Source organism: Porites lutea, chromosome 7 (genome assembly GCF_958299795.1).
Source record: "Porites lutea chromosome 7, jaPorLute2.1, whole genome shotgun sequence".
In the NCBI taxonomy this organism is placed as follows: domain Eukaryota; kingdom Metazoa; phylum Cnidaria; class Anthozoa; order Scleractinia; family Poritidae; genus Porites; species Porites lutea.
Genome location: NC_133207.1, coordinates 29,475,977 through 29,492,104, shown reverse-complemented (window position 1 = coordinate 29,492,104; position 16,128 = coordinate 29,475,977). Strand labels below are relative to the sequence as shown.

General features: G+C 38.7%; 1 protein-coding gene and 1 pseudogene across 1 annotated transcript; one reads left to right on the top strand and one right to left on the bottom strand.

Annotated features, from left to right (window-relative positions):
- Positions 1-452: 452 nt before the first annotated feature.
- On the bottom strand, positions 453-2,331 carry LOC140943124 (uncharacterized skeletal organic matrix protein 5-like). The gene is made up of 2 exons (XM_073392184.1): positions 2,296-2,331; positions 453-1,194 (listed from the first exon to the last, which is right to left on the bottom strand). The coding sequence occupies exons 1-2, from the start codon at positions 2,314-2,316 to the stop codon at positions 676-678; spliced, it is 540 nt and encodes a 179-aa protein (XP_073248285.1). The 5' UTR covers positions 2,317-2,331; the 3' UTR covers positions 453-675.
- Positions 2,332-7,775: 5,444 nt separating this feature from the next.
- LOC140944755 (TNF receptor-associated factor 3-like) lies at positions 7,776-11,130 on the top strand (annotated as a pseudogene).
- The last annotated feature ends 4,998 nt before the right edge of the window (positions 11,131-16,128 follow it).

Genomic DNA, 16,128 nt, shown 5'->3' with positions numbered 1-16,128 from the left:
AAATAAAGCTATACAGTTTTAATTAATATGTGTTCAGAGGATGAGCTTTGGCTCATTCCGAAACAACGACTGGCAATCAAGCCTCCGTTTGAGCCCAGGGGTCATTTCAAAATGGATTTTAAAAGTGGATTTAGCATGATCGTCCGTCGGGTGATCGTAGCCTCGTTGTTGACAATAGGGAGCTTTTAAACGACAACGACGGCGACGGCTGCGAAAACGTCACTGAAAAAGTGAATTTGCTCTCAGTGCCTCAAACCTTATCTCGCGCATTCCATGTCAAATGATGGCAATTGTTTTTGGAGTTGACTCAAGGACTGTATGAAAGTTCAGGGAAAAAAAGAGGTACAAAAGAGCCTGATGCACGTGCAAAGTTGTTGTTTTGCCAATCTAAACACATTGCTTTTTTTGCCGTTCTCGTTGCCGTCGCAGTACACATCAAACATCAGTCAAAGATTATCTGCGGGCAGCAAACTATAAGGAGCAATGGAGGCTGACTTTGCCAATGATTTTAATCTTAGTTTCTCAGTGTGTCTTTCATTTCTAATGTATTATGGTTAAGTGTAATTCAATCTAGAAATAGTCTATTGTTTATCCACATAAACGAACAGGATCTAGAGTTTAGTTAAGCTAGCTTTCGTTTGGCACCAAGGTAAATAAACCCAGATAAGTTTCTTCTTACAGCACCAAAATATATCCCATTGCCTTAATATGCTTGTCGCCATTATCTGTAGTGCCTATAGCCTCGTTTCCACATGACGAGCTGTTATCAGGATATCCTCCAGTGCCAAATCCAATTCTAGAGTCACAAGAGGTGCATGCGTCTTCGTTGTTACTAATGATACCGATTCTTGCTTTGGAATGACCAGGTTTACCAGAAACAGCATTGAACCCTTCCTTGTTACAGTTGTGCTGCAAGGATACCTTAGAACCAATCAATGACTTCCACGTGTCACGACCCAGTGAGGTGTTGCGGTATTGTCCATCAGCGATCAGAGAGTACAAGGAGTTCGCCTGCTTGTTGATGACAATAAACCTGATCTTTTGGCCGATCTTTATGCCGAGGCAGATCTTGGAGAAGGATGTGTTCCAGTAGGAGGGCAGTTTAGTCTCTCGTGAGTCAAACCCAGTCTTCCCTCCGTCAAGGTTGAAGGTTTCTTTGTTGCTCCAAAAGGCTGTTTCGTAACGAAATGTTTGCTTAGTAAAAAGAAGGAAGAAATAGAAAAAATTTCCTTTAAAAAGAAAAGTTAAAATTAAGGTTTCGTTTTTCTTCTAAAGACAACATTCTTACCGGAGAAGAAGAAAAAAAGATTTTGCAATGAAAGATCCATTACAATGAAAAGAATATCTGCAACGTCCTCGCCTCCTTTTTGATCGTTTCTTGCCTTGTAAGGGCAAAAACGATCAACGTGAAACAACAGCTTTCACGCGCGGGAAATTTTAACATTACCGGTATTTTCTTTCCGATAACGTTTGATTTTTCGGCGCGACCGAAGTAAGGAGCAGTTTCAACCCAAGGGGTAGGTACGAGTTACAGTAGTCAGAACGAAACATACGACGCAGTGGTGGTAGTTTGAGGTAAGTGCTGAACAGACGAGTTTACCGGCCAGTTGCATCCTTGTGTTTTATTTCGACCTTAGCCTGGTGGCAGCAACTTTTACGCAAAACATGCTCATGTTGCTCGTTAATGATTACTGTAAGGAACTAAAATATGGGCTCGAATAGAAGCGGCTGAAAACTTAATTCAGTTTTGATTGATCGCATACGCTTTGGTTGTGATTTTTTATACCCTAGTTATTCTGTTTCCGAGTTGGCAACATTCAAATTTCATGCTAGAGAACTTTGAATCTACGTGCAAGTGGGGTTTTATATTTTACAGTCATTCGTTAGAACACGGACTGACTTACTAGAATTAAACTCACACATTATTCATGTATTGAAAAGCGTAATAAACAACACAAGGTGTTCTTAAAACTCAAATCTTTCAGATCCAGGGACTTAGCATGTACCAACGAGAAGAAAGTTAGAGCGCCGAAGGCGCGCCTCAAACTTGGAGGACTGGAGTTATGCTCCCCCAGAAAATTTTGCAATTTGACATCATTAGTATGAAATTTCAGTCATTGAGGTGCAGACGTTCCTCCTGATGAAACGTCCCTACGAGGAGCAAGGAGAAACGGCTGTATTTGCAGGCTAGGATAATTGAAAATTACGGCTAACAGAGGCAAACCTGTATGTAATTAATTATTAATAACACATTTTTTTCGCCAAACTAAGTGAAAACGTACACAAATGTCTTACCTTGTTGCCGTCCATTTTCATGACCGGTGTCCATCCTCCATCTCCGCATCCAAAATTTCCAAAGTGACAGAGAACTGAAACTAGTTTGGAGTCAAGGAGGAGAGTGACCAACTGAGTCACGTTCAACCTGTACAAAATGAAATCGCATTTTAGTTTTTCCAGCTCCTAACTGTCGGAGAGAAAAAAATGGAATGTACTTTAACTGGTTGTAAAAAAAAAAGGTTCGTTTTTTCTTTTTCAAAAATAAATGAATCAATGGAATTCAAAACAGTCTCAGTTAAATCTAAATTTCTCAAGTTCCCCATCATGTTACTGGGAGTTACTACACGATTAATGTACTTTGGACTGATATAATTTCACCTCCAGCAGAGGTTGATATTTATTTTGCTTTATGATACCAAGCTTTTCTGTTCTTCAACTAATTTTAATAAAGTGTATTTGAATAAAGTGTTTTGTAGGAATTAAATTCGGACATCGAAGATGGCTAAACAGCGTAGCAGAAGTTCAGAAAAAAGGGCAAAGGGGAGACCGAAAAACCGCGAAAATGGTGCGCATGATGTTTTTCCCATCTGACATCAAAGGACCCCTATTTTACCCGCGAGCTACCTGTATGACTTGGATTGGTTGTTTTTGAAAACTACTCAGAACATGTTACACAAATATTCAGTAGTCAGTTTTGCATGTTTATTGATGCTCACGTACTTTCTCCAACCCGTTTAATAAGGTCAATTACGGTTAATACGGAGAACGGACACTTTTCTGTGTTCCCAAGTCTTAACATCTCATGTCGTCAACCTCGCTTTATGGAAACTGGTAACCACTGGCTACCTATAGCTGCCAATGCCTATTTCCTTGTCACAATCACGTACTAATTGCATACAATGAACCCTGTTCAAATAATAAGATAATAAGATTTAATAATAATAAGTTAATAAGATTTTGTTACTAAAAAAAGAAACTGCAAAATAGCGCGTAAGTTTGATTTTGATAAGGCAGTCTTTCTTCCCATTGACCCTTGTATGGTCTGAGATCATTTTAAAATGCCTGTAACAAGCCACCCCACCCCACAACCGCCAAAACGGATGGAATGGTATACGAAAGGAGTATTTTTTCTGCAAAAATGGTATGTGGAAAGGTAAGGACATGGACCTCGGGGCAGGGCTTCCCTATATAAAACTTTCTTGAGTACCCCCTGAGGATAAAATGCCTGCAACAAGCCACTCGAACCCTCAACCATTAGAGATGAATGGAATGGTATACGAAAGGAGTACCTTTTCTGCAAAAACGACAGGCGTAAAAGGTAAGGAGTTGGACCTCAGGGCTGAGCTTCCCTGTAGCAAAACTTTATTAAGGACCTCCCGCGGGAGTTTACGATAGTTATCATATATCAGTTTGTAACTCGGGACACAGAAAAGTGTTCGTTTTCCATATTAACAAGGTTAACTTATAAGCACTGAAATATCTGAACTTTTTGTCGGTACAGACGAACCATCCGTATTATACAGGTGTTCGTATTAAGCGAAAGGGTGGGATTCCACTGCATTTCATCAAGAACTTTATTTTGCTGGAGGGCCTTCAGTGCAGGATGGTGGTGTTCACAGATTATGGTTTTTATTATCTGAACAGTACCAATCATTTGTTTTAAAAATTCAACAGTTTTTACGATTTAGGTCTCCTATAACCTTAAGTTTCCAGGGTGGAGAACAAAGACTGAAATAGAGTCCATCAGCCACGATACAAATTCTAACAATTAAGCGATATCGACATTCTCTGCAACACAAATTGTATTCCGTTTTTGAGGCTTGATGAGTGATTTTTTGGATGTTTTTTTGGCTCATAAACACAGTAGTGACGCACTCCGAATGATCCCCCGGACTTTAACTGATCTATCCTCATCAATCAAATTACTATGCATAGGTTTACTCACTTTTCTGTGAGCTGATTATAAACGTCTTGGCATGAGGACTTGGCAACTGAAAAAAAAAAGCAGGTAACGTAATAATTCAAAATAAAACCTATTTTTTTAAGAAAATGCAAATATTGAACAACATGGCTGTCAAAACTCGGTTATCATTTGGTAACATCAATGTTAACGTGCACGTCACTACGCCTTTAAAATGTTCCCAGATAAATTTTAGGATGACATGGACTGGCATAATGTCGCTTCTTGTCGCTTCCTCAGTAAAGGTTAATCTCCTGAATATGCCGCACTGTTTCTTTAGGGCCTTAATGGATTGCCCTTACCAAACCATATGTATTTTGAAACTGATTTTAAAGTATTTAAAATGTATTTTCAGTATTTGAACACTATTTTCCTGTATTTTAATACTATTTGACAAAAAAATTTAAATTTTCGCCCCTGTTTGAAATATATCTTGAGTGTAGTTAAATTGTATTTCATGTAAAGGAAAACCTCTCTCATCAATTTACCATGTATATATTTTGTTTAATAAATATGATTAAAATAGAGTATTTAAAATGTATTTTGGGCATAGAACCACTAACACTGTTACAAACAGAGTTCAAACAGACTATTTGAAATATGTTTTAAGGGCTTTTATGCTGACTGTAATTAAGATACTTTTAAATAGGGTACTTTAACTCTGTTTTGAGTTGAATCTAAAATGTATTTTGAGACGCATCCACTCACAAAGTTACAAGCATAGTTCAAATAGACTATTTGAAATATGTTTTAGGAGCCTAAATGCTGGCCGTATTTTAAATCCTTTTAAATAGGGTACTTTAACACTGTTTTGAGTTGTATCTAAAATGTATTTTGAGACGCATCCACTGACAAAGTTACAAACAGAGTTCAAATAGACTATTTGAAATATGTTTTAAAACCTTAAGAACTGACCGCATTTTAAATACTTTTAAATAGGGTACTTAAACACTGTTTTGAGGTCTATTTGAATTGTATTTTGGGCACACAGCACCCTGACTATAAAAACAGATTATCCATAAACTATTTGAAGTCTGCTTAAAGTCATCAAATGCTTACCTTATTGTAAATACTTTAAAGTAGTGTACTTATAACTTATTATTACTAGGGTGCAATACTGTAATGTCGTTTGGGAGACTTATACTCAGACTATAAATAAAAGTAACAATTGCACAAAGTTAATTTTTAAGCCTTCATCGTGTCACGAACTCATAAATGACTCAAAACAAGCTGTCACATATTGTGGACCGGATTCTCCTCCCAACAAAGTTCGAAGCTGAGCGAAAAATTAAATCTAAATTAAATAAAAAAAGAGAAGAATATTAGGAACAGGTTTTAGCTTTGACTGACAACACGTAACTGTGACAGTGTTCCGATAAAAGATCTATCCGTTCCTCACTGTTCATTACCTGCAAGCTCTCTGCGATCAATCTTAGCAGCTGGGCACAGAACCTTATATAAAAACAGTAACAGAATATAATATACGACACCTTATATATTCCACTGCACCAAAATTACCCTATTTTAGTTGCTGTGTCACTAAATAACGCAACTAAATTAAAATAGCTCATTACTAAAAGTCCTTCTTACGAACGCCTTCTTTAACACTTAAAAATCATGTAAAAAGTTTTTGTTGTCTTTTGTGTATGAGTTACAGAAGGCTTTCCTAAGATACTTACAGAAGGCTTGTGTAAGAGTTCACTTATAGAACGCGTAAGAGTGCTTACACAAGCCTTTTGTAAGATACTTACAGAACGCGTAAGCAGGCTTACAGAATGCTTGTGTAAGACTTTTTATACAAGGTTTCTGCAAGTATCTAACACGAGGCTTGTATAAGAGTCCTTACACAAGGCTTTTGTAAGAGTCCTTACAGAAGACTTGTGTAAGGTTGCTTACACAAGGCTTGTGTAAGATACTACAGAAGGCTTGTATAAAAAGTCTTACACAAGGCTTGTGTACAGAAGGCGTAAGAGTGCTTACAGAAGGCTTGTTTAAGAGTCCTTACGCAAGGCTTGTGTAAGCCTTCTTCGCGTTCTGTAAGTATCTTACACAAGCCTTGTGTAAGCCTTCTTACGCGTTCTGTAAGTATCTTACACAAGCCTTGTGTAAGCCTTCTTAGCGTTCTGTAAGTAGCTTACACAAGCCTTGTGTAAGCCTTCTTCGCGTTCTGCAAGTATCTTACACAAGCCTTGTGTAAGCCTTCTTATGCGTTTTGTAAATCGTCAAAGCTGCAAGCTGCCGGCGCGTTGTGATTTTCCCGCGCCTGAGATCCTTGTAAAACACTGCAGTTTATATAATAATGATCATTTTTCAATGCCTTATCTCAGTTTTTTTGGAACGCGCGTGACGTGGTGCTTAGCCTGTTCCAGGCGTTCAGATAGTAGGGAACTTAAGAACAACAACGAAGTTCACGACGACGACGTCTGTTGACCGGGAAAGGACTGGAACGAGAAGGTCAGTTTCGGCGGGAGAAAGGAAACTTAAGATGCAGTCGATCGGTAGGTCGACGACGACGACATTGAATGTAAACAAACAAGTAGAAGTAGTAGAACTGTAATGTTCGTTCGCAACAAATTTTTTTCGCAGAGGCGTCTTTTAAAGCGATGCAAGATCTTATTTTATAAGCCGTACGTCTACTTTCATTGACGATGAAGAATTTTTAGTAATGTCTGACCTTTTCGAATGGAAAAATCTCTGCTTTCCGTACGAAGATTATTCAACTTTCAACCTGAATGAGATGACCGAGTCCGAGTGTCTGTCAGAGGTTAGTTTTTGAAAAAGAGACATTCCGATGCGATAGCTGTTTTCCATATAAAGTTCATTTCCTCTATGTTAAAGATATATGATTTGCCTTTCCTAAATACGTACAACTAAATTTATCACTTACGAGTTCGCTCGCTCGGCCTCCACAGCTCAGTGTTGTCTTCGAAGTAAACACAATTCATCAGTCGAATTTTCAATCAACATCGCTTGTTAGGAGAAAAAAGAAAGGATACCTGGATTTACGAGGATAAAAAATACAAAGTCCTTGAAAAATCGCTTAAAAACAAGGAGTTATACCTGCCAAAGCTTGTGGATTGCAGGACGACTTGAATCTACTGTGTTTGGCGTAGTCGAAGACACCACGACGACGAAATTTGCTAACCGCGCTTACGCAGTGCACGGTATCTCACTTCCGGTCGTCGTCGACAGAGTCGTCGTCGTGGTTCTTAAGTTCCCTAGTAAGTGGGGAGCGAGTTAAGTTGTAGTCTCCCCTCGTTTTTTTTTTCTTCGTGAATTTTTCCCTAGCGCTATACTATCCGAACGCCTGGAACAGGCTACGTGGTATTGTATTGACCGGCCGGTGCTCCGACCATAGAAATTTTAAAAACTGCCTAAACAGCCACCCGCTAGCTTTCTTGAGCCCCGACGCGCTGCTAACGACGGGGGTGACGCAGGCAGTCATTCTTCACACGTCAATAACTGCCCAACCGTTCCGCCATGAACGGGGCAGACACCTAAGCTTTCGCTATTGTTCTCGATTTCTCTTACAAGCTGACTCCTGTCATTTTTGCAGAAACATGAAGATATATGTCAGTATGGCGATGAGCAGTGCCAAGCATGTGGAGAGTCAGTGGAGAGAAGGCATCTTGAACAACACAGAACAAAGGAGTGTATCAACAGAGCCGTGGCCTGTACATACTGTGGTGGGGAGGTTCTCCAAAGCAACATGGAGGTAAGAAATACATGAGCTTCACCTTTACTATAAACCCTACTAAAAAAGTATTTGGGCGTTTAACTGCTGTTATAACTAACTGGCCTCATAAACAGTGCATAAAATATCTCAATACTTCTTTGAAGATCAGCAAATGGCACATGGTGGTACAAGGTGATAGCAGCGAAGAAAACAAAGGCTCACTGTGTTTTGTATGCGCGTCTGTCGCACTTCAATTTATTCTTTAACCAACGTTTCCCGCGGTTTCTAGTGCCATCTTATTTCCCAAGTTCCGATATTTCTTAAATTGGTAGCGGCTCCTCTGAATCACGCCATAAAGTCTGTCTATAACACAAGGATTAGGCGAAATCACGTACCATTACCTGAATAAATGATGCAGGTTAGGTTGGAGTTAAGTATACTGATCCCGGGTACTGATTGGAAATGCGAAATACTTACCATAGATAAATAGGCTTATGCATGATGATAGCGCAAATCCAAAACTGGACTTTCCGGCCAGTCCGTCATTGCAATACACTTTTAATCGTCACGGCTATTTTCCTTTCAGAATCATGGAGAAGTCTGTCTTAAATTTCCCATGGAATGCAAATTGAAATGTGGTCAAGACAACATACCGCGTGATATGATGGAGGAACACGTGACTACACTTTGTCCTAAGGCGGAACATTTGTGCCCTTTTAGTTGTCAAGGTTGCCACTATAGAGTAAGTATTATTTTCGGTTTGTGTTTTACAGCAAGCATAATGAGGTCGAGAAAACTGCTTTCCTGTTTGCGATGGCATTTCGCTCTAGTTAAAGTTAATAAAAGCTTATACTTAATCTAAAAAACGGTTACCCAATGCTCGCTCTTCTTTGTAATGTCGTTCCTATTCCCTCTCAGTCACTAAATACAGCCTTCGATGCAACCGGGTGCGGTTAATTTTGGGACGCGCTCTGCTTCTTCGAAACCCTAGTCCAAACGATTAGTTAAAGGTTGTGTTGGTAGCAGAAAATGGTCCTTGTAATGGGAGGGATGAATATGGGCTTGTGGCGGTCATAACCTCTGTAACCTCGTCCACCACAGATATAATTAACAATTATTCCTCGAGCCCGAATGGGCTCTGAGTCAATAGCCCATGAGCCCTAAGGCCGAATGGGCTATTGACTCAGAGGCCATGAGGGCGAGAGAAATAATTGTTTTCGTAAAATCCAACTAGTTGGTCAAAAATATCGAGGATAAAAAAAATTAGCTAGTTAAAACTAGACTTTAATCTTTTTTTGCGGCCCAAAAGCGCGCGCTTTTCGCTACTAGTAGGCTATAACATATAGCCTAGTAGTAGCTCAACCAATCAGAACGCAGCATTGATAATAGACCACTAGTTGGATTTTACTAATAGTGGATAGTCGGGTGTAAAAGTTGCCCCAAGTCACAAATACAAAAGTCTACCAAGGTCCATTGGGGTACGCTTGCCCATTTTGCCTTAGCTGTCCTTGCGCTTACTCGCTTCTTACATCCTATATCTTTCTTTTTCTTTTTTCATTTCTTTGTGTTCGAATATACGCAAAAAAAAACTAAATTTGAACTTTGTTACTTTAACGAAGGGAACAAAAGAAAACCTTGACCAGCACATCAAGGATAGCATGGCCGACCATCTGGAAATGATGAACCATTCCACACGTCAGTACAGCCTCAAACAGAAAGAACTGGAGGAACAAGTTTCCGGTCTGGTTAACGAGAAAAGCATTCTAGAACGTCAGCTTCAAAACCAAACGGAAGAACTTGTTGCTGCAAGAATCAACGTACAAACACAGCAAACCAAAATATCAAGGATAGAAAAATCGATAAGTGATCAACAAAAAGACTTCGAGAAACTCTATCATGATTTAGAAGCAGTCAAACAAGGAGAAAATGAACCTGTTGTTTCGTCTCAAATGAAGGAGATTCTACATTCTGTAAGAGAACACGAAAGAAAAGTTCCATGCTTACAAAGTGAGTTGGAGAGTTTGAAAGTTTCTCCACGTGGCCGAAATGACCTCGGGGTCCAGAGCCTGTCTGGCTCCTCCCATCTTTCCTGCGAGCGACGCTTGGACAGAACTGAGCACCAACTAGCGTTACATGAAATTCAGCTATCTGAACAGGATCTTCAGGTTAGAATGCTGGAGGCTACTTCTTATGATGGGGTTTACCTTTGGAAAATCGACCATTTTAGCTGAAGATTTCAAGAAGCTGTTTCTGGTAAAACGCCATCCATTTACAGCCCCCCTTTCTACGTTGGACGAATTGGTTACAAAGTGTGCGCCCGTCTCTACCCTAACGGTGATGGAAAAGGGCAAAGGAACGCATATGTCAATGTTTTTTGTTGTGATGAGAGGTGAATACGACGCCTTATTACCCTGGCCGTTCGTTCAAAAAGTGCACTTTAAAAAAAAGTTTTAAAAGGCCAACATCGGACATGAATATAGCATCTGGATGTCCAACTTTTATTTCTCACCAGGAGCTACGGCGCGGTGGATACATTCGAAACGATACACTGTTTATCAAAGTAACAGTAGAGTCCTCTGGAATTCAAGGAGATATATGGACATGAATACGTTTTTAGGAATATTTTCTATCGGAACAATGAAAATTTAATTTTATTTATTTGTGTTTTATTGTATTTCATATTGAGATGAACTTGATTTATATATTTTAAAGTACATATATTTTAAAAGAGACATTCGATTGTTGGTATTTAATGTATTTAAAGATGAAAAAGTAAATTAAGTTATCGCTATACAAATTACAGTGAACAATTTTAAGCAGAGAAAATGATAAATATTTATTTTGTTGACCGAAAATTTTCTCTTAGTTGTTCTTGTTTGTTTGTTTGTATTATATGCTGACGAACCCAGTCTGAAATTCCATAGTTTTAAGAGGCTGTCTCAGTATAAAAATCTCCCACTTATGCTCAATTTTATACCTATTTATAGGTAAACCTCTGTAGTTTTTCCTGAAAGAAATACTTGTTTGCTAATTTTAGCTGAAAAGACGAAATGAAGCAAAATATGATTCCAGCTAGTTGCCTTGGTGCGCATTACGCCCGCCATGATCGCGCCTATTGAAACTTGACAGAAAATGCAATTTTGTTCTGTCAATCAAATTTATCCTATTATTTTTAATATTTAATATTTTTAATTTAATAAAAACCCGCAGCTAGTTAGTCATCGCGGTTATTGCTATTTAAAATCGTAGCCCCTTCAAACACCTCATGAAATTTACACAACGCACTTTTCCTGAAAGTGGTTAAGCACTACAGATTAGGGTTAAGCATTGCAAAATCGTTTTCTGTGCGTCCAAAAATCTAATTACAACTTATTACTTTTCTTTCAAACAGAATTTACATCGAATCCTCTATATTCCTTTTGAAAAGCGAAAAAGTGATAAGTTCCCTTTAGCTTTAAAAAAAGTTCTTGAAAATGTTATTTCGACGCTAGGGAGTGCTTAATAAGTTTTTCGACCAATATAGTTGAAATTTAAATGCTTTATTAGTCTTTATAAACAGTACTCTTTTTGACGACTTGCCAAGTAAGAAGAATATACTGTTCTCTGTATAAGTCTTTAGACACTACGTGGGTTTTCTCGATCATTAGCACTGTTATCGGTTTAGTTTAAAGTCTTAAATTAATTTAAGTATGTTGCATCAATAGAAAGGGAACCTTTCTATGACAACTTGCCAAATAAAGAAAATCAACAGTCCTAAAAAAAGTGCCAAAAACAGTGTTTTGTAAAGTGATAGCCGTTCTAAAAACCACCAGTTTTTTTTTATACAATATGAAATGTTTGTTATTCATGACTTTCTTTGTCTGTTATGTCGCTTTAGTATTCTGGCAGGACCAATTAATGACAAGTCTTGAAACCTCACGCAATGCACTGTATACGCCAACGTATTGGTTAGTGGATGAACTTGACAAACACCGCCAAAAGCAGTGTCCTGTGAAGTGATAGCCGTCCTAAAAACCTTCAGTTTTTAAGCAATATTGAATGTTTATTATCTATGACCTTCTTTGTCTGGTACCTCGCTGCAGTCTGGGAGGGCCAATTGATGACAAGTCTTGAAACCTCAACCAATGCAATTTATACGGCCAACTTATTGGTTAATACGATAAAGGCTCTGGAAAAAAATAACACATTCTTATAAAAACAAGACATTAAAAACGTCGCCTGGGTATTGCCCCCTTAAAGGAGACGTTACCAAAATTGATGATTTTTTTTAGCTCCAAGCCTCTTTGGCGTTAGAAAATATCTTTACAGTTTTCTGCACTGCAATTCAATATGGCTTTATATCAAACTAGGTCTTCTTTAATAAGGTTATATTAATTAAAATGTCTCGAGCGTCAACTTATAGGTTTATTTTTCTTTATTAACTGTTGGCATACAACATAAATAGCATAAAACTGAGACTGTGATTTGGGGTCGAGGGATAGTTATATTTTCAGAAAAGACTTAATGTTTAGTCTTTTCGTAATTGCCTTATTCTTCCATCAATGACGTCACCGGTCTGAAAAAAGTGCCAATCAGCAGCCATCGCAAAATCGTTTTCTGTGCGTCCAAAATCTAACTACAACCATTGCTTTTCTTTTCAAAAACAATTTTCATGGAATCGTCTATATTCCTTTTGAAAAGCGAAAAAATGATAGCTTCCCTTTAGCTTTACTTAAAAGTTCTTGAAAATGTTATTTCAATGTTCGGGAGTGCTTAATGGGTTTTTTGACCAATACAGTTTAAATTTAAATTATGCTTTAATTACTAGTCTTTAAAAACAGTAGCTTTTTGACGACTTGCCAAATAAGAAGAATATACTGTTCAATAACGCTTTAGAGACTACTTGGGTTTTTCGATCATTAGCACTGTTAAGTTATGCCTAGTTTATACAGTCTTAAATATTTACTTAAGTATGGCTGTAGCATCAATAAAAAGGGAACCTTTCTATGACAGCTTGCAAAATAAGGAGAATCAACTGTCTATATTAAAACTAATTTTTTTTTTTGGGACTCCGATGCAATTGAAACTCTTCAGAAGTGAATGAAACGCAAGACCAAATTCTTATCGGGATGTGCTTATACGTGGTTATTGTGTCCATCTGACTGTTAGCAAACTCATTATTAACGCATTAGTAAAAGGAATCACCTGCTTTGGAATCGGTCCGTGGCAAGAACCCAACTTAAATTGCCTCACCACCTAAAACAATGGGATGGGTGGTTCAGCCGCCATGAGAGGACACAGAGGCTTTTTACTGGAAGTACAATCCCACGCAGGGATGTTTTCTCCGCTGGCAGCTAATCCGACTTAATCCCATTTAATATGTCGCGCTCCTCGAAAGTGCGAAAATTTTCTTGTCGTGTATTAGATTTCAGATACATTTTCTTAATCTTCATTTCGCGCCAGAATAAATTAGTTTGCGCGCAAAGCGCTCCCGAAAAAATCACAAGGTTTGTCCCACTTCGAGTCCACCTTCTGGAGATTCGCCGGCTTGGTAGCTGGAATACATTGCCGAGGCGAAGATCTGGCATTTTTTCCTCCTCGTCGTATTTTCTCCACGACAAATGTTTATATTTGTGGAGAGAATGCAGCGCATATCGGTGGATTTTACTTCATGCGGCTTGCTAATCTGAAAGAAGAGTGCCGGATTTCATCGTTTTGTCCATGTTTACTGGTGTTGGCAAATGTAAGGTAAATGAACCGACAACTGTAAAGTAAGAATTGAAGTTTTAAATTTGTTATTCGGCGAAAAATCGTGGAATTGGAATTCGTGAAACCCGTGGGTATTACCTCTGTTACCTAATGTCATGCGATGACTCCTCGCTTTTTCGATGCTTAAAACGGATACAAGAGATAAATTTCTTTCGCAAAGTGAAGTATAATTTACTTAACGAGACCATTTGACGAATATTTCTGGTTATATGCTTTATTTATATTTGCTTGGCTTATTCAGGCTACATGCCAGGAGTTTAATGACAATGTTTGTGTGCTATAATTATGCTGATAAGTTTTTGCACCTTTATATTGAAACTCATGTAAGCCAAACGTTTCTGACCTCTAGCAAAACACTCTTCTATTGTGGAGGAACTTTTAACGTCTTTCGGGGCCCAATATGGTGTCAAATTTTTAGGGGGAACAAAGCTTGATTTTTGGCCAAACAGACTGTAGCTTCTTTGTCTCTGAAGAGAGCGCGAGGCAAACGTCCGTGAGCGCAGTGTAACCCAGTGATTCTTTAGGTAGAGCTAACAAACATAGGCTGCACTTTAGGTGGCCCACCCATGGGTGCAGTGTAACCCAGTAATTCTTTAGGCAGAGCTAACAAACATAGGCTGCACTTTAGGTGGCACACCCATGGGTGCAGTGTAACCCAGCGATTCTTTAGGCAGAGCTAACAAACATAGGCTGCACTTTAGGTGGCCCACCCATGGGTGCAGTGTAACCCAGTGATTCTTTAGGTAGAGCTAACAAACATACGCTGCACTTTAGGTGGCCCACCCATGGGTGCAGTATAACCCAGTGATTCTTTAGGCAGAGCTAACAAACATAGGCTGCACTTTAGGTGGCACACCCATGGGTGCAGTGTAACCCAGTGATTCTTTAGGTAGAGCTAACAAACATACGCTGCACTTTGGGTGGCACTCCCATGGGTGCAGTGTAACCAAGTGATTATTTTAGGTAGAGCTTACAAACATAAACTATACAGGTGTACATCAGATGGCAACAAGTTTTCCAGTTAAAACTTTGTCACAAAGTGCTACACCGTGGCACTTAGACAATTACTTTATCGCGCGCTTGATACATTGTTTTCACGCACAAAAGACAAATTTACACACAACACAGAGGTAAGGTAAGGTAATACACGGTATTACCCTCAGGTATATTTACATTCACGTATAGAAATATAACCACTAATAACTAAGGTAGATATGAATCGCAGATAAAAACTAAAATAATAACGATATAACAATAAAAAACCTGCTTTACATTTAGGACTTGTGTAAAGATACATATATCTAAATAAAGGTTTTTTAATTTTCCTTTAAAAAAACTATTGCGCACCTTCAGAGACAAGTTGTTCTACAACACTCTTCCGTTATAAGAAAGGTTTCTCTTTTAAAATTCATTGCGGGGTTGTGGAACAGCGAGCTTGTTTGTATTCATGCATTTTCTGTTAGGTTATAAGCGATTAAATCGCATGCAGCGACGAACAAAACGCGAAGCCGTCAGATACTCTAGAACCGTGTTATTTACAGTGTTGTGCATTATCATTGCTTAACTAGCTAACTACGCGCTGATGGAAATAAGTTTCGCCCCTTTAAATTTCGAAACAATTCACTGGTACTGTATAGTCTAGACTACGAGTAGTCCCCCATTTTTCCTCAGGGATAGTAGGGCGAGCGAAACGCGAGCGCGCGTGAGGAAAAATGGGGGACTACTCGTAGTCTATGTATAGTCATAATTGGAACGGAAAGTTAGCACAAGAGCAGGGCGATTCTGCTGTAGTTTCTGCAATGTAGAAGATATTACGGCAATGAGGCTCCCGAGGTCCGTTCCCGAAATCACAACTACATGTATTATGAAATGTATTCTGCGTGCAGACGTCTCCTTTTCCAGGTTAGGTTAAATAAACCAACTGTTTGTTTGACAAAGCTCCCGCGAGACGGTTTTTTGGTGATTTTATTAATTTTTCCTATCCATTTTTTGTTTCATCTCTATTTTCGCGGCTTTTGCGATACAAACTAAATTCATTTTCAGTTGTGATGGCATTACACTGCTTAATCATGACGGCTTTGGAAGAAACTGAATATATTGCGCTTCGCGATTTCGCAAAATTGCTGCGAGAATTAAAAAATATTTTCTTCCACAAAAGCGTTTTCACGCTTCTTTCTCTAGTCAATTATCTCGTTTTCTAAAGTTCCTTGAGAACTGAATAAGACAATATTTTATTACCTACAACCTACAAACCTGATTTATTTTGACCACATCGAAACAAAACTGGCCTCTGAAATGGAAGAAGAAAAGCCTTTTATTTTTGCCGGCTTCGGCCTGCCGACGCGATCGTGTCTGGTTTGCTTTCATATGATGACATTTTCCTGACAGAAGGGTGTCGGGAAAAACACCTCGCGCTGATCATACGTGACAAAATCCGCCGCGCCTTAGCTAATGAAGAGAAGTCTCC